The 24,287-nt window shown below is 53.3% G+C and overlaps 2 protein-coding genes across 2 annotated transcripts in view; one reads left to right on the forward strand and one right to left on the reverse strand.

Moving 5' to 3' along the window:
• Nucleotides 1-3,450: 3,450 nt before the first annotated feature.
• Smim35 (small integral membrane protein 35) lies at nucleotides 3,451-10,565 on the reverse strand. Its single transcript, XM_042682718.1, has 6 exons — nucleotides 10,467-10,565; nucleotides 9,767-9,791; nucleotides 6,434-6,550; nucleotides 5,420-5,453; nucleotides 4,566-4,707; nucleotides 3,451-3,476 (listed from the first exon to the last, which is right to left on the reverse strand). The coding sequence occupies exons 1-5, from the start codon at nucleotides 10,563-10,565 to the stop codon at nucleotides 4,602-4,604; spliced, it is 381 nt and encodes a 126-aa protein (XP_042538652.1). The 3' UTR covers nucleotides 3,451-3,476; nucleotides 4,566-4,601.
• A 156-nt stretch (nucleotides 10,566-10,721) lies between these two features.
• Tmprss4 (transmembrane serine protease 4) overlaps nucleotides 10,722-24,287 on the forward strand; it is a 36,289-nt gene continuing 22,723 nt past the window's right edge. The window contains exons 1-2 of the mRNA XM_042682719.1: nucleotides 10,722-10,755; nucleotides 12,857-12,978. Of these exons, the coding sequence (XP_042538653.1) occupies nucleotides 10,722-10,755; nucleotides 12,857-12,978 (156 nt within the window). The remainder of the gene's footprint in view (nucleotides 10,756-12,856; nucleotides 12,979-24,287) is intronic.

The raw sequence follows: 24,287 nt of genomic DNA on the forward strand, positions 1-24,287 counted from the left end.
GGAATTTGAGTTGCATGAAGAATGAGCATGCAAACCTGGGGGCCAGAGGAGGGGATAAAAATTGAAAGGAGAATGAGGAGGGGGTGAGTGAGAAACTTGGAGCTAAAGATGGAGCCTGGATCCTCAAACTCCTGCTTCTCATACCAGGGAACCCTGAAAGAGGTTAGAGATGGAAGAGAAAGAAGCATTTCCTAGAGGCCAAGGATCTCAGGATGGCAATGGGGACGGAGCCTAGGAGTGGGCGGCAAAGGATGGCAATGGGGGCGGAGCCTAGGGTGGGCGGCAAAGGATTATAAGGAAAGCACACCCTTGCCTGGTCTCCAGCCATCATTTCACAGCCCTGAGCCTCTGTTTTCTCATCCACCAGCTATGAGATTGAAGTGAGACTGTATTCCTGGATCCCAAATTCTGGGCCAACATGTGTCCAGCAAACACCAGCATCCACACACCCCGGCAGAGAGTAGTTGACTAGAAATGGGGCCAGGAGCCAGTGGCTCCACCTGTAGTCCTAGCTACTCAGGAGGCTGAGATCCGAGGACCCAAGTTCAAAGCCAGGCAGGCAGGAAAGTCCAAGAGACTCTCATTTCCAATTAACTACCAAAAAGCCAGAAGTAAAGCTGTGGCTCAAAGTAGTAGAGGGCCAAACTTGAGCAGAAGAACTGAATAGCACCCAGACCCTGAGTTCAAGCCCCAGGACAGACACACACACACACACACACACACACACACACACACACACACACACACACATACACACACAGAGGAAGTGGGAAAGAAAGAAGTGGTCTAGCCTTGGATCCTGGCTAGATCTCTTCTGGGTAGGAAGGTAGAACCCTAGACCCCTGGGGTCTAGAAGAACTGTAGCAGACACCTTTCAACTGCCACCTCTTAGAGTTAGGACTACACTCTGTGATTACATCTTTTGATCACCTACTAGGTCCCAGATTGATAAACAGGATACAGAGGTAAGTAAGGCAGAGTGGGAGCTGGGAGAAGCCTTCATCTAGATTTCCTAGTGCTGTAATCTGCAGTGACTCTGGCCATGCAGCTTCCCTGAGCTCAGGCTGTCTTTTGAGGCTGCAAACTGCTGAGGCTCCAGGCACCAGCCTCTGAACCTCTCCCTGTATAAAATGGTCCAACTATCTACCCCTGTGTCACTGCATGGCCACAGGACTCAAAATGCCCTAACATATGTGCCAATGCCCCACGCGCTGTGCAAGCAATCTATGTCCTCCCGGGCCACCCTTCAGGGCTGCACGGTGCGTTCGTTCCCTTCTACACAAGGGAGTTACCAAGCACACACCATGGGTGCTTTAGTGTGAGGAATGATGAGCGCTGCGGGATCTAACCTGGTTGGTGACAGGGCCAGGGAGGTCACGTGGCCATTGGGGTCCCCCGGATCCTGAAGTCCTTAGGAAAGCTAGGACTTGCGTCCTGCTCAGCTGTGGCTAGGGGAGGTGGGTGGAGCGCTCAGGCCTGGTGAGGACACCGGGAGGAACATGGAAGCAAGAGGACCCAGAAGGGCGGCCAGGCAGCTGCAGGCTTGGGGACGGCCTCCCGCATCACAGCACCAAAGGAACAGAGAAGGATAAAGAGGCCTGGCTCCGCCCTGGGTCCCGGCGGAGCTGACCTCCAGACCTGGGACCCTTCGCCATTTCTGAAGACCCTGGCATCTACCCTGCGGATCTGTCCACAGACACCCATGAGGGTTGGCGTGAGGGCCTGGCCTGAGAAGCTGGGAAGCAAGGAAAACAAGGGAGTGGCAGAAGGGACCGGGTACGCGTCAGAGAACCCCAAAAGAGGAAGCAGCTCGCTCTCACTTCCACTCCCCGCAGGGGAAATCCCCTCCCTTCTCCCGGCCTTCCACAGCTGTCCTGTGTCCTCCCTGCCCCCCACCCCTCCCCATGCCCAGGGCCGGGACCACCTGAGGCCCAGGCCCTGTGTCCCCAAGGCTGCTGGGTCCTGAGCAATGCAGGGGCCTCTGGGAGACCCTGTAGGCCTAGGATCCACACAGACCAGGGCACAGGGGAAAGTCTTATTGAGAAAGAGCACCCCAAGGATTAAAGAGGTGGGGTTTCAAGCTGGGATTTACATCTGGATACTCAGGAGGCTGAGATCTGAGAGTGAATCCATGAGACTCTGATCTCCAATTAACTACCAAAAAGCCAGAAGTAGAACTGTAGCAGAAGTGGTAACGTGCTAGCCTTGAGCAAAAAAGCTCAGGGACAGTGCCCAGGCTCTGAGTTCAAGCCTCAGGACCAGCACAAAAAAGAGGAGTGATGGGAGTTAAAGAAGAAAGCCACCACCAGGAGGGGTCCCAAACCACCTTGCCCACCTACCCAGGCAAGAAGACCTAGCTAATGACTCCAAACCCAGAGACGCAGCTCATCAAGTCTGAGCCTGGCTGTGTGGGAAGAATGCCCCCCCCCCCACTGCCCGCCTCCTGCATCCCTGAGCCCACAGCAAGAAAGAAATAGCATCATCAGGGCAGAGAGGACAGCCCTCCTCCTTCACCCCTGATCCGTCTGTCCTGAGGTGTGAGGCTAACAGAAGGCCCCCTCCTGCCCCCCCCTCCATCCACAGCTGCCCCAAGGATTGGGCCCCTTTGGGCGGATCCCCAGCAGGGTGCTTGGTAATTAAGCACCCACTCAGCTGCCCCCCAGGGCCAGCTCTGGAAGAAGGCGGGCCTCATCCGTCTGCTGTCTCTTCTCTGTGTCAGCCTTGCTCAGCCTTGCTTGCCTTCCTCTCCACTGACCACCAGTTTGGATCCCCTTTCTACCTCCCGGGGCAGGCTGTACCCCAGAAAGGGGATGCACAGGGAGACGGTGACCCACCCCAGCGCCAGAGCCTAAACAGGGATGAATTTCTAGACTATTCTCAGAACTATCCATCAACATTGGTAGTTCACAGTTTGGGAGGCATGGAGGAGGAGGGGCTGGGGGGGAGAGGGGCGCGGGCGGGCATGGAAAGCACCAGAACCAAGCACACAGGTAGGCAGGCAGGGCAAAGGCCATACCCAGTCTTCAAGAAAGTAGGCCTTAGTGCGAAGGTTAAAAATCACGTCTGGAATCGCCCCTACAGCACCCAACGCGCTAGCGAAGGTGTGGCTGTCTTTCCAGGTCCTGCTGACCGGAGGTCAGAGGTCGGCACACAGAGAGAACTTCCTGGGGGAGTCGTGGGGCTCGGCCACCTGAGCTGCGCCAGGCCTGGGCCACAGGCTCCGTCCTTCCCAAATGGAGGCCTTCTAGGGGAATGGCCACCTTGCAGGGTCCTGTGACAAAGCTGGGGAGCCCAGCCACACCCATCCCTAGAGGCTGACCGTCCCCCCTACCCCAGGCTGGTGTGGACCTCAGGGGAGGGCCCCTATTCTCCACGTTCAGGGGCCAGGTCAGGCCTGGGGGGCCCAGGAGCAGGGGAGCATCTCAGGAATGCTCGGGAGTTGCTGGCCCAGGAGCTGCTGGCCCAGGAGCCTCTTCCTAAAGAGAAGAAAGAGGGGAGGGGAAGGGAGGGAAGGGGAGAGGAGAGGAGAGGGGAGGAGAAGAGAGGAGAGGGGAAGAAAGGAGAGGGAAGGGGAGGAGAGGGGGAAGGGGAGGAGAGAGGAGGGAAGGGGAATTGAGGGGAGGGAAGGAGAAGGGAGGGGAGAAGGAAGGGGAAAGGGGAGGGGGGAGAAGGGAGGAGAGGGGAGGAAAGGAGAAGAGAGAGGGGAGGGGAAAGGGGGAAAGGGGGGAGAGGGGAGGAGAGGGGAGGGGAGGGAAGAGGGGGAAAGGGGAAGGGAGAGGGGAGGGGAAGGGGGAGAGGGGGGAGAGGGGAGGAGAGGGGAGGGGAGGGAAGAGGGGGAAAGGGGAAGGGAGAGGGGAGGGGAAGGGGGAGAGGGGGGAGAGGGGAGGAGAGGGGAGGGGAGAGGGGGAAAGGGGAAGGGAGAGGGGAGGGGAAAGAAGGGGGAAGAGGGAAGGAGAGGGGAGGGAAAGGAGGGGAGGGGAGGGGAGGAGAGGGGAGGGGAGGGGAGGGGGGGAGGGGAGGGGAAAGGGGGAAGAGGGGAGGAAGCAGGAGGGGAAAAGAGGAGAGGAGAGGAGAGGGGAGGGGAGGGGAGGGGAGGGGAGGAGAGGAGAGGGGAGGGGAGGGGAGGGGAGGAGAGGGGAGGGGAGGAGAGGAGAGGAGAGGAGCAGCATCAGGGGACAGTTCCTCCAAGCCATGCTGCCCAGGTAGTGCTTGGTGCAAGGTTCGAGGGCCTGGGTCCTCTTAGGACGTCTTTGTTGTTGTTGTTGTTTGGGGTGTTTTTTTTTTGTTTTTTGTTTTTTGCTGGTCCTGGGTGCTGTCCCTGAGCCTCTCTGCACTCAAGGCCAGTGCTCTACCATTCAAGCCACAGCGCACAACTTCCAGCTTTTTTGAGTGGTTTATTGGAGATCAGAGTCTCTCGGAGACTTTCCTGCCCAGGCTGGCTTTGAACGTGATCCTCAGATCTCGGCCTCCTGAGTAGTAGGACAGGTGTGAGCCGCCTGCACTTGGCATCTAGGGACCTTCGTTGGACACTAGACTTGTTCAGAAGCACTCCAGCCTTCCCACACCTCTCCCAGGCCCCCAAAGCTGAGCTAGGCTCCGCCTCAGCCTAGCCCATTGGAGAACTTCATGTAGCCGCCACCGCTGTCTGGACCTCCGATGTGGCCGCTGATGGTGAAGGGTGGTCCCACCTCCAAGTCCTTCAGGTTCCTGAGGAAGACCGGCCAATGACGCTCCTGCAGCTGGGGACCAGCCCCTACCCTGGTTCCCGGGACTAGACCCGCAGAAGCTACTCCAGGCTGTGAGGAGAATCAGGTCACAGCCCCACTGCCTTATCTTCCACAGCAGGCCATTCCTCAGGGCCAGAGGAAGAACAGAGCTGCCCTGTGGCAGAGATGTAGAGGAGCACTCACCCAAGAGGACCTCCTCATGCCGGATTCTCCCTCCCCTGACCTCCCCTGCTCAGTCCTCTTTTCACACCATTGGGTATCTGAGATGACATTATTTATAATCAGGCCCATCTCCAGCATAGCCAGCAAGATGTTTAGGGACAGAGACCATGCCCAGCCAGCCTCGTGCCCTTAGAAATAAATACCACAGCACTGGAGACAATCTTACTGAATAAATGATGGGTGGATGGATGGATGGGTGAATAAGTGGGTGGTGGGTGGATGGATGGATAGATAAGTGGATGGATGAGTGGCTGAGTGGATGGAAGAGTGGGTGGGTGGATGAGTGGCTAGGTGGATGGAAAAGTAAGTGGGTGGGTGGATGGAAGAGCCGGTGGGTGGATGAGTGGGTGGGTGGGCAAATGGAAGAGTGGGTGGGTGGATGGGTGGGTGGGTGGGCGGCTCTGTGTTGATTCTTTTGTCATCCTAAGTCCAGTACCCATCCCATCCAGATCTGCCCTAAATCTACTCACCGAATTTGGTACAAATTGAAGACAAAATTAGGCCCTGGAAAACAACCCAAGAAAAGTGTTAGTACCACCCCCAAAAGCTGCCATGGCCCTTTTAGAAACATCCGGTGTTCCCTTCCCCTTTCCAGAAGAGTGGCTGACTGAGAGGATCTCAGGAAGCGTTGGGGGCATCCCAGGGTCCTTCCCACTGGAAACCTTGGTCACCCCAAGAAGGAGGCAGCCACAGCCAAGAGCTTAAAAGAACCAGACCTAGGCTTGAGTCTGGGCTTTTTCCAACCTTGTGGCTTTAGCCTACTTCAGAAACAGAGGCGATGGCCAGGCATGGTGTGGCACACCTGCACTTCCAGCATCTAAAACAGGCCAGGAATTTGAGATCCACCTGAGCTACCATAGTGAGAACCTGTCTCAAAACAAACCAAGTAGAAAAAACAAACAAACAAACAACACTCGGGGCTACAATTCGTCCTGGGGTGGAATTTCCAAGATACTCGAATTAGGCAGAAGTACAGCGGTACTCAGCGCATGCGCCCACTCATGCGGGGCGTGTCTGCTGAAGTTCACTGAGGCTCTGCCCGTTCCCCCCAAGGAGCCTGTGAAGAAGACACTCACGCCTCTGGGTTAAGGGGACCACAGCCGATCCGTGGGGAGACCCCGGAAGCCAGAAAAGGTCCACGGCCCACAGACCGAGGTGGGGAGGGCTGAGAAAACAAACATGAACTGTCCAGAGTCTGGACGGTTCAGCCATGGCCTGGGTGTTGAGGGCCCCCGGGGGTTAGGAGGGAGGCAGGGACTGGAGGTCAGTGGGGTGAGAGGAGCCCCATTCTCTGGATAACCTCCCTTCCATACCCAAGCCACTTTAACTGCCCAGCCTCCCACTCCAGTCCCACTGTGGCCACTGCAGGAGAGATCTTTGCCTCCTGTGGGCTGAGAGGTTTGCAGCGCCACCCGCCTTGCCATCTGCGATGGGGGTGTGGGGAGAGGGGAATGCCCCGGACCCCAGACCCAGGGCTCACTCACCCTCCCAGCAGTACCCGCGCTGGTACCACTTGGCCAGACTGTAGCCGAGGATGGAGACCAGCAGCAGCGACAGCCCCACGCCGAGAATCAGGCCCAAGGTGCTAATGGAGTCCTCACCTGCAGAGACACCAGCATCCTGAGGCTGCTGTGACCTCCACCACCATGGCTCTTCCCCGAGCCCCATCAGCGCCCCAGAGGCACCATCGGAGGGCGCTAACTCAGCCCAGCCCCACCGGGATTGAGCCTCTGTGTGTGTGTGTGTGTGTGTGTGTGTGTGTGTGTGTGTGTGTGTGTGTGTGTGTGTCCCCTTCTGGGACTTGAACTCAGGGCCTGGCCACTGTCCCTCAGCTCTTCACCTCAAGGTGAGTGCTCTACCACTTTGGCCACAGCACCACTTCCGGTTTTCTGGTGGTTCATTGGACATAAGAGCCTCACAGACTTTCCTGCCCAGGCTCCTCAGATCTCAGTCTCCTGATTAGCTAGGATTACAGGTGTGAGCTACCAGTACTCAGTTGTCTCTCAGCTGTTTATTGTTGTTTTGTTGTATTTTTTCTCTCTCTCAAGGTTAGCACTCTACCACTTGAGCCATAGCTTTACTTCTGGCTTTTTAGTAATTAATTGGGTATAAGAGTCTTACAGACTTTACTGCCCAGGCTGGCTTTGAATCCTGATCCTCAGATCTCAGCCTCCTGAGGAGCTAGGATTACAACCACTGGGGCCAGCTCGGAGGCCTCCATTAACAGCTAGGAGCTGGGCCTCCTTCCTGAAGCCACAGGCATTCTACTTGATGGAGCAATCTCTTCCTGTTCAGGGAAGGAGGTCTAGCCTCAGCAGGAACATGGCAGCCAGAAGGGGCAGCCTCAGACCTACAAGAGCATAGAGCTGGCACCCCAGGATGCTGGAGCTGAACAAGGCCTCCTGTTTGTTAGTTTAAGTGTGTGTTTCTGCTCACTTTTCCCACCCAAACCTCACCCTGCGCTGTGGGGGGCGGGGGGGGGGGGGTTGTGGGGCCTGAACTCTGGGCCTGGGCGCTGTCCCTCAGCTCTTCAGCTCAAGGCTAGCGCTCTACCACTTGAGCCACAGTACCACTTCCAGCTTTTTCTGCTTATGTGGTGCTGAGGAATCGAACCCAGGGCCTCAGGCATGCAAGGCAAGCACTCTACCACTGAGCCACCTTCCCAGCCCCCCTGTGCAATAGATTTTTAAAATCTACCCTTCCATTTGGCTCCAAGTCCTTTAACAAGCATTTTTCCAAACTTGAGATTTGGAAGGTAACGGTTTTGTTTTTATTTAACTTCCTGACAATGTCCCTGTAAAAGCAATACAGGTAGTCACCCACACAAAGGCTCACTTCAGGTTTTGGTTAATGATCTCTTGATAAGAGAAGAGAGAGGGACCTTCCTTTCTCCCTTTCTCCAGAAGAGCTGCCTCAGGTGAAAGTGTACAAGCTTCAAGAGTCAATCACACAGCACGGAAGCCCCACAATGCTGGGGCCTGGGGCAAGGAAGGACCCACGTGAGGAGTTTGGGTGTTTATGCCAGGCAGATGGGCAGTGGGTGCTTGGCTCTAGCCTCTATTTAGTGTGCCCTTGAACCAGATCCTTAATCTTAAACAGAAATAACAGAAGTGTTGGCAATCAGTGGCTCGCGCTTGTAGCCTAGCTTCTCAGGACGCTGAGATCTGAGGATCCTGGTTCAAAGCCAGCCTGGGCAGGAAAAGTCCATGAGGCTTTTATCTCCAAAACACTGGAAGTATGGCTCAAGTGTCTTGAGCCATAATAATAAATAAATAAATACCAAACAAGAGCTGGAGTCCTGAATTCAAGCCCCTACTACCAACACACACACACTAAATATATAAATAAAAGATAGTAGGCGTTCAATGAGCAGAAAAGCAATAGAGAACATCAGCAAAACCAAAAATGGTTCTCTGAAAAGATTAACAAGATTGACAAACTGACCATTAACTAGATTAACCAAGATAAAAGAGAATACTCAAATGACTAGAATTGGAGATGAAAGGGGCAAAGTATTATTAAATGTACTATTGAATTTATTTAAAAGATGTAAAGGAATCCTAGCAACACTACACACGAACAAAATAGATAACTTAGATGAAGCGGGCAGTTCTTAGAAGCACACACACGACAAAATATGAATACGTAAGCAGGCTTAGGAAGAGTTTGAATTAGTAATTTAAAAACTACCCAGTGTTCCCCGGCTACTTGGAAGGCAGACACAGAAGGATAATTGTCAGAGGCCAGTCCAGTCAAAAGTTAACAAGACCCTATCTCAAAAACAAATCAGGTGTGATTCTCCACACTTGTAATCCTACCTACTTACGAAGTATTAGTAGGAGGATTGTGGTTTGAAGTCAATCCAGGCAAAGTTAGCTCCAGAGCCTATTTGAAAAATAGACTAAAAGCAAAAGGACCTGAGGGTGTGGCTCAAATGATAGAGTTTGTACGAGGCCCCAAGTTCAACCCTCAGTACAAAAAAAGAAAAAAGAGAAACTCAAACCTGGATACTCTTCACACTGAATTGATGTCTATCCTTCACCAACTCTTCCAAAAAGTAGAAAGGAAAGAATACCTCCCAAATCATCAAGTGTCACCCTAATAAAATAACTAGCCAAAGGAAATCACAAGGCAACACAAGATACTAGCAAACCAAATCGGGTAGCCTCTAGATAGAATTCTATACCTTAACCAAGTTTTCTCCCAGGGATGCAAGGTTGGTTTGATACTCTAAAGTCAAAGAATCTAATAATACACCATACTGATACAACTTCCAGAATCACAGGTACAGAGCTGGGGTGCCGTGGCTCCTATCTATAAACCATCTGTTCAGGAAGCTTTGATCTGGAGGAGTGTGGTTCAGGGCCAGCCTGGGCAGAAAAGTCTATGATACTCTATCTCCAATTAACCAGCAAAAAGCCAGACTGGAGGCATGGTTCAAGGGCTGGAGCACCAGACAAGCAAGCAGGCTCTAAGTTCAAAGCCTATCTCTGGGTCTTCATTTCCATGAAGGAGTGAGCGGCGGCTCTAACTCTTAGCTACAGGAATACTCACTATAGCAGTGTGAGATTGTGGAAAGAGACTTGGGGCCAGGCCATCTGGAGGTCAGCCAGCATTGTCACTTTGGACAAGATCAAGTTCCAACCCTATCCTATGTTGAAACAGAGATTAAACTATTAACTTCACAAGGTTATGGCCAAGATTAAGTGAGATGTGTGGGGTGTGTGTGTGTGTGTGTGTGTGTGTGTGTGTGTGTGTGTGTGTGTGTGTAAAGATTTGAGGAATTCTTGGCACATGGTAGAGATTCAATACATTACCTTTCTCCATTTTGAGTGGAATTTTCTTGAACAACAGAGGAGCGTTGGCAGCTTTTCACGAGCCATCTCAGCCCTTGAGCCTCAGGATAAAAACTGGCCTGGCGCTGAGCCACCTGGATCTGCAGCTGTCTACCTGCTGTGGTTCGAGAGGCTGCCTTTTGCAGCCCCGACAGGGAGTCCATGAGACTCTTATTGCGAATTAGCCAGCAAAAAGCCAGAAGTGGAGCTGTGGCTCAAGCGGTAGAGTGCCAGCCTTGAGTGGAAAAGCTTAGGAACAGTGCCCAGGCTGAACTCCAAACACAGGGTGTCCAGCCTTCCCCGGCTGCTCCAGACTCCAGCCACCCAGAGAGCAGTGCTGGCAGCCGCCTCCTCCTCCATGTCCTCCTCCCCCTCCCCTTCCTGAGAAACATTCTTGGTGCAGGTGCGCCCTCTAGTGGCTGTCATGCCTCATTACACACAGATGGGAGATCCAGTCCCATACTTCTTGACCCCCCAGAACCGGCCAATTTAGTCAAAGTGTAAGTGCTAGCTCCCATCTATGCATTGCATGGATGGAGCTAAAAGGATCCATCTCACCCTGGCCCCAAAGATCTCCACCTAACCCCTGTTCCCCTCCACACCCACTGCCTGGCCGTCCCTGGGCTTCCTGTCTCTGTCCTGACAGCAAAGTCCTGCCTGATCTGGCTTGCTGGGGACCCACCGGTGACTCCATTCCAACAGCCTTCATCCTCTGTGTCACATATTGCTGCCACCTCCAGCTGGACACAGAGGAGGCCACACTGTCCTGTCTCTGGGACATGCCTTCGACAGGCCACTCTACATGCTTCTAGATGTTTCCCTCAGTCTCCCCTAGCTCCTGAGGGCACCTGTTGAAGCAGAAGGCTGACCGGGGTGCCCCCTCTTCCTGGGTGCCCCTCTTGCTGTATGCCAGTCTCAGGTGATCAGGGTTCACTCCATGGAGGTGTTTGGAGAAGATTCCCGAACTACAGGTGAGAGGCGTCTGCTGAGGAGCAGGGCTTGGAATAGGAACCAAGCCCGATGCCCATCTGTTAGGTCATGAGGACATTCAGGATTTGAGGACACATCGGGGGTGGTAGAGGGGCAGAGCAGGTGAAGGGCTAAAAGCCCAGGGTCTGGCAGGGCACCCTCTCGGGCCACTCTGACTCCAAGGCTGGAGCCCAGTATGTCCTGCCTACAGGCCAGTCCACTCCATGACATGACCAAGACCCCAGCTCGGGGTTCCTGGGGAAAAGATGGAGGAGGCGTCCTTCTGCAGAAGAGAAGACAGCGTGTCAGAACACATACACACAACGCTCTGCAGAGAAGAGAAGCAAGAGTGTGGCCACCAGGGGGCGAAAGGAACAAGTCTCCACCAGAATCAGACTCTGGTGGGCCAGGCTGCTCGGCTGGTGCCCCTGGGAGGAGCTTCTGTCTAATTCACTAGCGCGTCCAGGTACCTGCAGGGTCCCTTAAGGAGCTGCGGGAGCCGGGCTGGGCGCCCTCCTGGCCATGAAGAAGTCATAACCGAGGAGGGGCCTGGAACTCTGTGTACCGGGGAAGCATCTTCCCGAGGTCCCCAGAAAATGGGATGAGGAGGTCAGGAGTGTGAAGAACACTATGACCTGGGAAATCTCTCTCTCTCTGGGAAAGCGAACCACCTTTCATACCCCACCTCAGAGAGCTTGAGAAGTCACCAGCAGCCACGGACGTTGGACATTGGCCGCCATGATTAAAAACACAAGCCAAGAGTGGGACTCCACTGCCAAGAGAAGCAAATGGCAGACGCTCGAGTGCCCTGGCGAGGTAGAGGGGCTCCAAGGTGGCTCACCTTCAACTCCGTGGTTACCTCACTGTGAAAGTAGTGCTGATTCCTCCCACCCAGCCCACCCCCAGCCCCAAGGAGACAAGGAACGCTGTTGGGAACTCCAGGTCAAGGACTTAGGGTGAGGCTGTCGGCTCTGGTGGCAAGGGCTGGCTAGAGACCCCAGGGTGCTCCTCCCCTAGAGGTGGAAGCTAGTACTGACTAATGATAAGTACTGAGAACAAATTGATTAGCATTTTTATCTCCCAGGCTTCGGCTTGGGAGAGGCTGGGAGCGAGTGGAGGCAGACAAACCGGCAGGCCCATCTATCTGTATGAGGCAAGAAGGAGGAGAATCTGGGTGTGGGACTGGGGTGGGGGCCCATCTGTGTGGGGCAAGGAGGAGGAGAATCTGGGTGTGGGATTGGGGTGGGGGTGGAAGATAGGGCAGTAGAGGCAATCAGGGCTGGGTCTGAGCCCCAGCTCCTAGCCATCAACCTAATTCCTGGCTCCCATACTAGCTTGCTTGGTCCTGGATTGGTGACCCAGACCCCCCTCCTCCATCCCTACCATCCGGGGCCTTTCTCTACCAACATGAGCCTACCAACAGGGTGCTAGGCAGGTGCTCTACCATTTGAGCCATGACTCCAACACTTTTTGCTTTATTTATTTTGTTGTCAATCATGGGGCTTGAACTCGGGGCCCAGGCACTGTCTCTGCTCAAGGCTAGTGTTCTACCAGTTTGAGCCACAGCACCACTTCCAATTTTCTAGTGGCTAGTTGGAGAGAAAGAGTCCCACAGACTTTCCTGTCCAGACTGGCTTTGAAGTCTGATCCTCAGATCTCAGCCTCCTGAGTAGCTAGGACAGGGGTGAGCCCCGCACCCAGCTTGCTTATTTTTCAAGTAACATCGCACAGTTCTTGCCTGGCCAGGCCTGAACCAAGATCCTCCTACCTATGGCTTCCTGTGCAGCTCAGAACTGTGTAGCCACCCTTTCCATAGCTTAACTCATGTCTTCTTTACGTTCAGTTGCCCACTTTCTCCTTATGCTTCTCATCTCTTTTCTGTCTCTTCTCTATCTCTCTCTTCCCCACTTATCTTCTTTTGAATCTTTGTTCCTATCTGTATTATTATTATTTATTATTATTAGCGTTTCAAGCTTGAGCTCAAGTTCTCATGTTACTCATGGCTGGTGCTCTGCCACCTGAGCCGTACCTCCAGTCCAGCTTTTTTGTGTTAACTGGCCGCCTTCGGAATCACCAGTGATACTAAACCCTCCCCTTCTCCAGGTCAAGACACCCCTCCCCCACCCCGTGGACTCCAGCCAAGCTCAGCCCGCAGCCCAGACAGCACAACCGAGAAACGACCAGATCCAGGGGAGTCCTTCCTGGTGAAACTGCGTCCCTGCCAGGTGTGGGGAGCCCCAGCAGCCCCCACCCCCACCCTCACCCCCTCCTGCGCCTTTCACTTCTCTTAGCTCTGACAACAATGAGGACACTCCCAGCCCCCTCGGGATTTCCCAATGGCTTCTTTGGCCTGAAGCCTCGCGGATGAGTGGCTGAATCCTCTCTCGACGGTGGCACCGAGGAGCAGAAAGAAATGGGTACCCACCCGTGGGGTGTGGGATGGGAGGTGTGGATGGACTGGGCCCCCTTGCTGCCCCTCTACTTGCTTTGTTCAAGAGCCATCATGACCACCACCTGCCCAGTCCTGCCCAAGACATCCCGGAAGCCTGGCGGGCAGGGAGCTCCGCCCAGTGCTCCCCGACTATCTGAAGACACCCATTCATCTTCCTCCCTAAACCCACAGCCCACCTCTGCTGGCCACCTTGGTAAAAATTAAAGTATTGCATTTTTCTGGCTAGCTTCCCTCCACACACACACCCGCCATTCCCTTAGTCACCAGCGCTGCCTCCGATGTGAACCTCTCTCTGCTCGCTCCTGGGTCCCCTGGGCTGGGACCTACCTCATTATCTCTTGCCTGCACTTCTGCCTTGGTCTCCACCATGCCCTCTACCCCAGTGTCTTACTCCACACAGTGCTAACAAACAAAACAGGAACAGGACACCTTCCTACATAGGTCGCTCTAGCTGGCTGCTGATTGCCTAGAGCTGGTTTTGGGCTTGAACTCTGGGCGAGCGCTCTACCACTTGAACCACAGCGCCACTTCCGGCTTTCTAGTGCTTAATTGGAGATAAGAGTCTCACAGACTTATCTGCCTGGGCTGGCTTTGAACTGAGACCCTCAGATCTCAGTCTCCTGTGTAGCTAGGATTATAGGTGTGAACCACTGGCGCCTGGCTCCCCAAACTTCTTTGAACCCTGCTGATGGGAAGAAATAAAAAAATCAGAGCCAGGCACTAGTGGTTCACACCTGCAATCCTAACTACTCAGGAGGCTGAGATCTGAGGATTGAGGTTCAAAGCCAGCTAGGGCAGACAAGTCTGAGAGACTCTTATCTCCAATTAACCAGTGAAAAGTTAGAATGGGAGCTGTGACTCATGTGGTAACACACCAGTCTTGGGTGGAAAAGCAAAGGGACGGCTCCCTGGCTCTGAGTTCAAGCCCCAGAAGCAGCAGACACAGGCAAAAGAATTCAGGCCTCGAACCTACTGCTCTGTGGCATTCTGGGTGGTGAGTGGACAGGGGAGGAGGGAGGGTGCTATCTGGGGTGTCTACCATGGCTGCCTGTGTGGATACTCACACTGCTTTGATCTCTGTGCTGCTCTCTGCAGGCCTCTAGGCTGGAGATGACAGCTACTTGGAAACCCCCCCCCCCCCCAGCCCCCCGGACTGGGGAAATAAGCTTTCGCTACCTGGCGGCGCGGCGTCTGGGTTTCTGTCTGTCCTGCACAAGCCAAGGGGCACCCTGGAGCCAGCAGCCTCCTCCCAAGCATTGCTGTCAGCACTCAGTCAAGCCAGAGGCACCAGCACTATCAATAAATCATCGTCGCAGCACAGGCCAAAGCCTGGACATCGACAACCTAAGATCTCTCCTCCAGCGGGGTCCCCACCCACTCCACCAGACTAAAACCACAGGGAGGACATTTCTCTTCCCTTTTCCTCTCTCTCTGCCTCCCTGGGGTCGTGCCTTTTCGTTCACACCTCAACCGTCCCAGCTGCCTCCTACCTGGCATCTGAGCCTTTCCCTACCTGACCGAGTTGTCTTCTGCATCAGGACACGGGCCTTCAATTAAATTTACATGGCCAACATGTAAGCACCTTTTGGGTGCCAAGCACTATGCTGATGCCACAGACAAAATGACAAGAGAGGTCTCTCCCGGGAAGTTCAGCACGGGAGCACCAGAAATACTTAAAAGGCTAGCTTCGCCATGTCTTAACACCCCCCACCAAAATGCATGTGCTGGAAATGGAATTGCCAATAAAACAGTATCAGGAAATAGGGTCTAATGAAAGGTGACTGGCCCGAGAAGACTGACAGAATGGATTAATGAATGCCATTGCCATGGGTCAAGCTCGCTCTCTCTCTCTCTCTCTCTCTCTTACCTTCCACCTCTTCCACCCTGCTATGATTTGACCATGAAATATCCCCCCACAGGTTCATGGCTTTGAATCCTTGGTCTCTAGCCAGTGAAACTATTTGTGGGGCATGGTAGACACTTTTGGAGGTGGGCCTTGCTTAAGTGGGTGGTTACTTCCTTAATCCCCTGCTTCCTGTCTTCCATGAGGAGAATCACCTCATCCATACTGTCTCAGTATCATAATGTGTTCCCAGAAGTCCAGAAACATGGAGCCAAGTGACCATGAACTGAAGCCTCAAAACAAAGCAAGCAAAAGTGAATCTTTTGCCCGGTGCTGGTGGCTCACGCCTGTAATCCTAGCTACTCAGGAGGCTGAGATCTGAGGATCACAGCTCTGAGCCAGCCCAGACAGGAAAGTGTGTGAAATCCTTATCACCAATTAACCACTAAAAGGGGGAAATGGAGCTGTGGCTCAAGTGTTGGAGCATTGGCTTGAGCAAAAAGCTCAGGGATAGCACCCAGGCCCTGAGTTCAAGTCCCAGGACCGATACAAAAACAAATAAATCTTTCTCCCTTGACATTGTTCATTCAGGTATTTTGGCCACAAAAATAAACAGGGAGAAATTAATACACTCCCTTTCCACCGTGGAAGTGTGGGACAAGAAGGCTCTCACCACGTGCTAGCTACCTGATGTTGGGATTCTCAACACAAAATGGACTAAGATAATCATTCATCTGGGACTTGAACAGGTTTGGCTGCTCTGTGGAGGAAAGGGATGGGCATGGGAGTGTGCAAGGAGACAGAGAAACACAGAGAAGCGTGAGACACAAGTGCTGCTGCAGGTGCTTCAGGAAGACGGCGCCACGGCTGGATGTGGACCATCTCACAAGCTGGGGCCGGACGTGTGCTGTCCAGTGCCAGCACAGCCTCGCTCTCCCCCCTCTCCAGGGGAGGGTCTGACCTGTCTCATGGGTGTTCCAGTGGCAGTATACCTACTGAAACTGGGCGTGCCAGACATTCCATTACTGTGGCCAAATACCTGAGATGAGCAACTCATATAAAGAGGGAAAAAGGTTTTATTTCCTCTTTTTTTTGGGGGGGGGAGAGTAGAGAGAGGAGAGGCTGGCTCCTAGTTCTAGAAGTTCCAATCCATAGCTGACTGGCCCCGTGGCTTTTGGGTCTGTGACAGAGCAGCACATTATGGCAGGAGCGCATGGAGGAGCAGAACGGCTTGCCTCATGGTGGCCAGGAAGCAGAGAAAGAGAAGCAGCCATGACCCCAACACCCCAACATGAACAGAAGACTGAGCCTCACTGCTTAAAACTTCTACCACCTCCCAACAGTGTCTCGGGCTGGAGGTCACTGGGCCTGTGGAGGGCACCTCTCCCCGCCACCACGCTGAGGATGGTTTTTCTCACCGTTCTGGAAACTAAGCTGTCCAAAAGCACACTGCCAGCCCCTGTGCTGAGGGCCTCCAGGCTGTGTCTCAGCAGGGCAGGAGGGCTGTGAGTATGTAAGAGAGACAGAGGAAGGATGCCACCCACGTGATCCTTTTGTTAAGAGCCCCTCCCATAGCAATGAACCCGATCCTAAGGTGTCATGAAGCCACTGCTACACTGCTGTACATGACCTGGGGGTGGGGACACATTCAGCCCATGGCAGGATCCTCGTTTCCCTCTTCTGGCTCCCAGCAGCCACAGAGGGTCCACGTCTGCCTCTGTCTTCACACAGTCATCTCCCTGCGTGCCTGTGCATCATCTTCCACCTTTGTGTGTTTGTCTCTGTGTTCCTTCTCTTCGTTTGGCCAGACCACACACATTAGATAAAGGGTTCGTGCCACTCCAGCCTAGCCAAATCCTCACCAATCACACCTTCAAGGACCTGATTCCCAAATCAGGTTACATTCTGAGGCTCTGGGTGGATGCAATCATGGCGACAACACTATTGGCCCAAGCCAGCACCCACCGTAACCCAGCAGAAGGATTGGTGCCAAGTTGCCAATAAAAGGCAGAGTGAACTACCATGAGAAGGAGCCTGGGACTGGTTCGTTCCAGGCCGAGGACTAGCAAACACTGGACAAGTCACTCCGTTTCTCTGAGCCTCTGCTCCACGATGCAGGGTTGTCATGAGAGTAAAATGTAAAAAGAGCTTCCTGCCAGGCAGCACTGTGCAGAGCCCTGAGGTCCCCTTCCCCGCGGACAGGCCTGCTCCCTCCACAGTGCTGGATAGGGCACTCACGCCCTGGCTGACTCGTTTCTAGACCCCTGGCTTCTGTGAGAATGTGCTCTGCATGTTACCCGGGCAGGACATTGGGTCCTGGATGACAAGGGGGACTGCCCTGATCTCCCCAGCAAACCTTTGCAAGTACCTGCAGCAGAAGGTCAAAGCTTGATCATCAGCTGACTCAGGGCTTCTCAACAGCACCCATAGGATGCGGGGCCTGGGGACTTGAGGGTGTTGTCTGGATGGAACTGCAGAGTGCCCAGAAACATGGGAGCTGGGCCTTTATGACGGGAGCACAGAACTGGACCAAACACAATCAAAGAATATCTGCAAAGCTAGGGGAGTTACAGATGCAGGCCGGGGCAGCCCGCACTGAGCAGGGCCACGGGCCGCCACGGGCCTTCCCGATTCTCCCAAGTCACAGACCCAAAAGAAGTCAGCTCCTTCTACTGTCAGCTGGGAAGACGCATCTGGAGTCAAGTACACATGCCTGCTGGTAAGGAAGCAACAGAGAACCAATGATGTGTGAAGAATGTATGACAGAAATACACAGCAATGAAAACGCCCACTGTGAGGGCGATGGCTCATTTGACCTGTGGCTATAATAAACATCTTTTTCACTTCACCGACGTTTATTTGGCACCACTGTGGCACTGACACTCTTATCTCCACATAACCACCAGAAAACCAGAAGCGAAGCTGTGGCTCAAAATGGTAGAGCACTAACCATAAACAAAGAGCACCTAGGCCCTTTGTCCAGAGAAAAATAAATAAAAAATAAAATGATATCAATAGTAATAATGATGACATATTGTAAAAGGTGGACTGTTTTGGAGAGGAATCAGAGGTAGTGGGAAAGAAGGTAACACGGTGGATGGGGGTAGTGAATATAATTAAAGATAGATAGATAGATAGATAGATAGATAGATAGATAGATAGATAGATAGATAGATAGATAGATAGATAGATAGATAGACAAAACAAATAGCACAATGAGATCTACTAAAAACTTTTAAAAAGAGGGGGATGTATAGGGAGAGGAGTTTAAAAAGATGCATATAAATTGAGTTAACTTGTATATCTACAATACAAATCTGCATTCTTTGGATGTTGATAAAGCACATCACTTGGATGTAACTACCACAGTAAAACTCCTTTGTGAAACTCAATGGTGTAAATTAACTCATCCAATAAGTGCTAAGACTGAGTGGGCACCCTGGGCAGGAGGCTCCACATGGGCCCTAGACCCCACCTCTTCACTCCTGGGGCCAGGGAAATGCTACAGCAAGTCTTCCCAGATCCCCCAAAAGGACGCTGCCCCCCCCCCCCCCGCCCCAATCTGCTGCTCCACACATAGCGCCATCGGCCCGTCTTGTAGAGCAGAAAATTCTGTCACCCTGACTCAACTCCTCCAGCTCCAGCACACACATGGTGAGAAATCCCACAGGCAAACAGCAAGGAAAGAGAAAGAGAGATTGTCTGCCACCACCTGGCCTAGAGCAACGCCCAGCTGGTGGAAGCCATTGCAGGGAGGGGCAGGGCGGACTTTTGTAACTTTTTAGGTGTGTCACCTGTTCTGAGGCTGTAGGGCCCAGGAATGACTCTGGGTGTTGTGCCAGCCCCCGGGATGGGTGTCAGGTTACAAGGTACATAATCATTCCAGTTTGACAACTTCACCTGTGGTGTTGTTTGAGTCAAGTCACCCCACAGTCCCCAGGTCACCCGTGGACTACCCTGGCGGGAGGTCACAGCTTGCTGGAGAGAGAAGATGCCGGTCAGAAGGAGCCAAGGGGGACCCTGCACTCAGGCCTCCTCTGGTCAGTGCTGACCAGGGCCCATCGGAGCCCTTCCTCCGCCTGCTGTGGTGGCAGACCTCCGTTCGGGACTGTAGGAGGATCCGCAAGGCAGCATGGTGAGTGGAGTTGGGGGAGGGGGGGGCCTCGATGCTGAGGGCGGGGTGCTCTCCCCATAAAACAAGCCTGAGGACTTGGTAACATTCAAAGTTATAAACCTGAGCCCCTTACTTGCCTGGTACCCCACCGGCCTCCCTTCCTCTCCATTACTGACCATCTTCTCATGAGCTGGGCACAGAAGCCAGGGCTGTCCGGGCCAGTCAGTCCTTCTTGACTCCTGCCCGCCCCTGTGCAGTGCCCCGGGTCTGCTGGCTGGCCCTGGTGCCAGGTGCCTCTCCACCTCTCCCAAGGGGGAAATGTGACTTTTCTTTGGCACTCAAACAGCACAGAGATCCCCCAAATAATCTCAAAATCTTCTACATGGCCTCCCAGGTCGTTCCTCCTCTCCTCTTCCTCCTCCTTATGGCCTCATGACTTGCTTGTCTTGGGGCAAGGAAATGCGATCCACCTTTCAAGACCACAGGGCAGGGGGAGTGGGGGGACCAGGGATCCCCAGTGAAAAATGGTTCAAGCTGTCCCACAAAAGGGAGATTGTCCCAAGGTGGGAGCTTTCGCAAGGCTTTATTTTAGTAAAAGAGTGAAACAAAGAGAAATATGGAAAGGGAGGGGAAACGGGTCCTGACTCCCACACAAGAAATAAGCGTGAAGTCTCAAAAGTGTCCCTCGCATGCACCGTCTCTATACTTCCTGAGATAAGGCGGAGTCGGCATTGTGGTCATGGTAGCAACAGGTGACAGGTTCTGTCATCCAACACGCAGGGACAATAACTAGGAAGGAACCAATTTGCTTTCTCCCTAGCTATGTAGAGAGTTGGCAGCTTCTGAATGCCTCAAAGGAAAGAGCAGACATGGGTCGCCCCTCCCCGTTCCCCTGTTCCTATCCTTCGACATCTAAAAGGAGAAGATGGGAGGAGAGCTCGCCGCTCTGATTTTTCAGTTCTTACTTCCCGGTTCTATCTTAATTTTTTAGTCTGGGCCTCTTTGTAGCTATTATTTTTCATTTCCCCATCACCTTCCCTATGGACAGGGATTCAGATCATCATTCTCCAATCCTGGGCCGAGAGGTAGCAGCCACTGCTCAGCAACCAAAGGGCAAGGAGAGGGGAAGGGAAGGGCTGTCCCCGGGGGAAAGAGGCAGCCGGCTGGGCCTCCAGTGGCCAGTTCCTCCCTCCCACCCTGGGACTTCCCAACTCTGGTAAAAAGACTGAGAGCAGACAGAGGGAGGGGCTGGCTTGCTTGACGCTGCTGCGTGGAGTCAGGGTGGGAAAACCCCATCCTCTGTGCCAGGAGACACAGGGGTAACCAGGGGAAGAGAGGAGCCGCGGGCACAGCCTGGCAGGTGCTGCTGCTCATGGGGTGGCACTGGGGAGACTGGAGGACCCCCTTCAGGGAATAGCGTCTAAGGCAAATTACAGGGCCAAACAGTGTATAACATGCACCACAAGACCGGCCCCCTGTGCGGTCCTGAGACTTTAACAACACTCCCCAGGCACGCATGCGCGTGCGGGCACACACACACACACACACACACACACACACACACGGATGAGTGGAGAGATTTAGTGAGCTAATGCGTGTAAATAGGCTCTATAAACCAAGAACCCCTGTGCCAATGTAAGAAGGATGTGGAATAGATCCCTAAAGGGGAAACCACTGCAGAGCCTCAGCCTGTCTCCCTCTGCCACCCAGAGAAGGAGCTGGGCATCGCTATGTGAGGGAGGGAGGCTGGCGGGCACAGTGTGGGGAAGGACTCAGGCCGTCTGGAAAGGAAGGCAGCAGCCTGGCCGGCCTTCAGGCCAGGATCAAGGGAGCATGTAGCCCTGAGCAAGCCACTAATTACCTGTGTTAATAACCTGTCCTTTCTCACTAATGAGGCCGGGACAAGCATAGCTCCTGGCCCTGGGAAGAAGGTGGGGTGACTCTTGGTCAGGCTCAGCCCTCCTTGCCTCTCCTCTCCAGCCTCCTCCCCTCTGCAGGCCCCTCCTGGGTACAGAGTCTTGTACAGCGCCGTCTCCTAGCAATGGTTTCTCCTTGAGCCTGTTTGGAGAGCTGGAGCCCGGCCCCTGCCCTGGGTGAAAGTCAAAGTCCTGCATCCGTCCCTGGGGGAACATGTCATATTTATCCATAGTGAGGCCTGGAGGGAAAATGGGGACTTCTGATTGGCCATCTGGCTGGCACTCATTCCTGCTGGGAGGGGCGGGGTGCCTCCCGCTGCCTCTTTTCTATGCCATCTGGTGCTGACCCAAAAAGTTTAGCAGGGCTTGGCTGGAGCTAGAACGCAGCAAGTCAACAGGGCCCCCTCAGCTGAGGCTTGGAACCCAGAAGCTTCTATCTGGAAGGTGCCAGGCTGGAGTCTATGGTGGTAAACAGAGTTATGCCATGCAAAGACTAGAGAGAGAGCCAGGCACTGGTGGCTCACACCTGTAATCCTAGCTACTCAGGAGGCTGAGATCTGAGGATCATGGTTCAAAGCCAGCCCGGGTAGGAAAGTTCATGAGACTCTTACCTCCAATAAACTGCTCTGAAAAAGCCCAAAGTGGCTCTGTGGCTCAAGTGATAAGAGTTCTAGTCTTTAGAAAAAGAATCTCAAGAGCAGTGCCCAGGCCCTGAGTTCAGTCCCCAGGATTGGCACCAAAACAAACAAACAAACTCCTGCTTTCCTGGATCTCTATCTACCCTGGCCACCATTTATTGATCAGCTAGTGCCATTGACCAGCAGATTAGTGGGGAAGTAGGGAATAATGTTTACTCTCTGCCTTGGAGGTGCCCAAAACAATGTTGGGCATGATCCAGGGTGACCTCAAGGTGCTACCCTGGGGCCAAGAAGGCCGATTCTCCCCCGGGGTAAGTGGCAAGTACCACCCCCACCCCCCCCCCCAGAAGAGAAAGTGCTTGCCTGGGAACTCGAAGGATGAGTTTCTTCTCTAGGCAGAGAAGCCAGGAAGGCATTTTGGACACAGGGAACAGCCTGTGGCTAATAAGGACAAGAGACAGTACACTGTGGCTGAAGCCAAGGGCCTAGAGAGCAGACAGGGCACGGGCTGACCCATGAGGGGGTCACGCAGCCCCCACCCCCCATGAGCTCAGGCTCGGGTCCTCCTTGTGCCTCAGAGCTCAGTTGGGACCAGGCTGAGCATAAGCAATCTTCCCCACCTGGCATTAACTCCGCCCTCTCACTGCACAAAGGGGGGCACGCGTGGTCTGTGCCAGGCACTGAAGACACACTCATGGGTGAGAGCACATCTCCCTGGTCCTGTTCTAGGGAGGCTCAGGCTCTAGAGGAAGTAGCAGGTGGGGAGGAGAGAGAGAGAGTCATCAAATAACCAGGCAGCCACTGTCAATCAAGAAGGGAGATGGACCAATGGGAGCTGGGAGCTGGGAGACAGTATCAGCCCCGCCTTGTGGGCTTGGGGAGGTTGAGTAGGAGCTCTATTTCCAGGCCTGAAAATCTGCTTGGCCTCCAATTTCCTAGGCACCTCTTCTGCTCGCAGCCTTCCATCTTGTCTAGTCTTCACAAACACTTCAAGTTCCCAATGGTTCCCCGACAAGGAGCGTCTCTACCCTTCAAATGCGCTTATCTTTCTTATTTCTTTTTGGATGTATATGCCAGAACTAGGGTGGAACTCAGGACCTGGGTGCTGTCCCTGAGCTTTATTTCACTCAAGGTAGGTGCTCTACCACTTGAGTCACAGTCCCACTTCCTGCTTTGTGTTGGATAATTAGAACTACAAGTCGTTAGACTTTCCTGCCCAGGCTAGCTTTAAACCATGATTCCTCACATCTCAGACTCCTGAACAGAGCTAGGAAGATAGATGTGAATCGCCCACACCATACCTGAATTTCATGTGGACAAGGTTTATGTTTCTTCCATCATTTAGCTACAGGTACTTGGTAAATATATAGAAATGAATGCAAGACAGGAAAAAAAATAATAATCTAAGACTAAATCCCATGTAACTACTTCCTCTCTATAGGACACTGAAGGTCAGTGTTCATTACATCCAATTATTTTTATAGTTCCAAATGCAAACATACACATGATGTGACCAGAGTATTTTCAACCCAGAAAACAGGAGCTGAAGTTAGGCTGGGACAGGCCCGAGCCTGCTAGAAACCCTATCAACAGGAAAAAGGGAGAGTCAGGCAGGGCCAGTGTGGCAATCTCCCTTAACCCTGTTTAACTCCACCCCCAGGCTGCCACCCTGACCAACCATCACAATGGCATCAGCTGAAAATGGGTAAACAAGACTTCAAGCCTGAGCACCCTCCCCTACCACAGGCCTCCCCACCCCCTTGCCGCCACCCCTCCCCCCCTGCAGCTCCCTGGCGTAATCCATGTACAAGCCGAAACTCTTCTAGGTAATAGGCAAAAGGAACCCTGGAGGAAGAGAAGAGGGGGAGAGACTGATCTGGTCCCTGGCCAGGGACTGTGGCAGCATCTTTAGTCATGAAGCATTCTGTATATCAGCCACGCTGGGCTTTGCCCACGGCTTGGGGTATTTCCTGTCGTCTAAATTGTCCTTTGGTCAAAATCCACTGGCTACCATATTCATTCATTCATTCATTCATTCATTCTATACTGGTTCCCGAGCATCTACCATGGACTGGGTACTGGCAGGATACTGGGAGATTCAGAGAAGTATGTGAAATGTTTCAGCACTCAGTTCCACTGCTCCGTAGATACAGATGGGAATTGCCCAAACAGCTGCAGGACCAAGACACCCTACTTTTCTCCCTTGAAGCTGGTAGCTTTCAAATCAGAACCTGGCTTGAGTGAAGTTCTTACCAGCCTGCATCACAAGATAAAGGAAAGACAAGGTGATTTCCTCCAGAAAACTCCATCCTTCACTAATCAGTTAGAGGTCACAAAGTAAACCTGGTACTGGTGGCTCATGCCTGAAATCCTACCCACTCAGGAGGCTGAGATCTGAAGATCATGGTTAAAAGCCAAGCCAGGCAGGAAAGACTCTTATCTCCAATTAGCTGCTAAAGTTCAAAGTGGAGCCACAGCTCAGTGTAGAGGGTCAGTCTTGAGTCCAAAAGCTCAGGGACAGTATCCAGGCCCTGAGTTCAAGCCCCAGAACTGGCACAGAAAAGAAAAAGT

Source organism: Dipodomys spectabilis, unplaced genomic scaffold, assembly GCF_019054845.1.
Source record: "Dipodomys spectabilis isolate Male_0828 unplaced genomic scaffold, ASM1905484v1 ptg000076l, whole genome shotgun sequence".
Taxonomy (NCBI): Eukaryota; Metazoa; Chordata; class Mammalia; order Rodentia; family Heteromyidae; genus Dipodomys; species Dipodomys spectabilis.

Excerpts from the sequence above, each read along its gene's own strand:
- Smim35 (XM_042682718.1), bottom strand. The coding sequence starts at position 10,565 with ATGTCCCAGAGACAGGACAGTGTGGCCTCCTCTGTGTCCAGCTGGAGG. Across the intron at positions 9,792-10,466 it reads CTGTTGGAATGGAGTCACCG|AAAATTCCACTCAAAATGGA; the intron begins GTGGGTCCCCAG and ends CTGTTGTTCAAG. Across the intron at positions 4,708-5,419 it reads TTCAATTTGTACCAAATTCG|GAACCTGAAGGACTTGGAGG; the intron begins GTGAGTAGATTT and ends GGTCTTCCTCAG.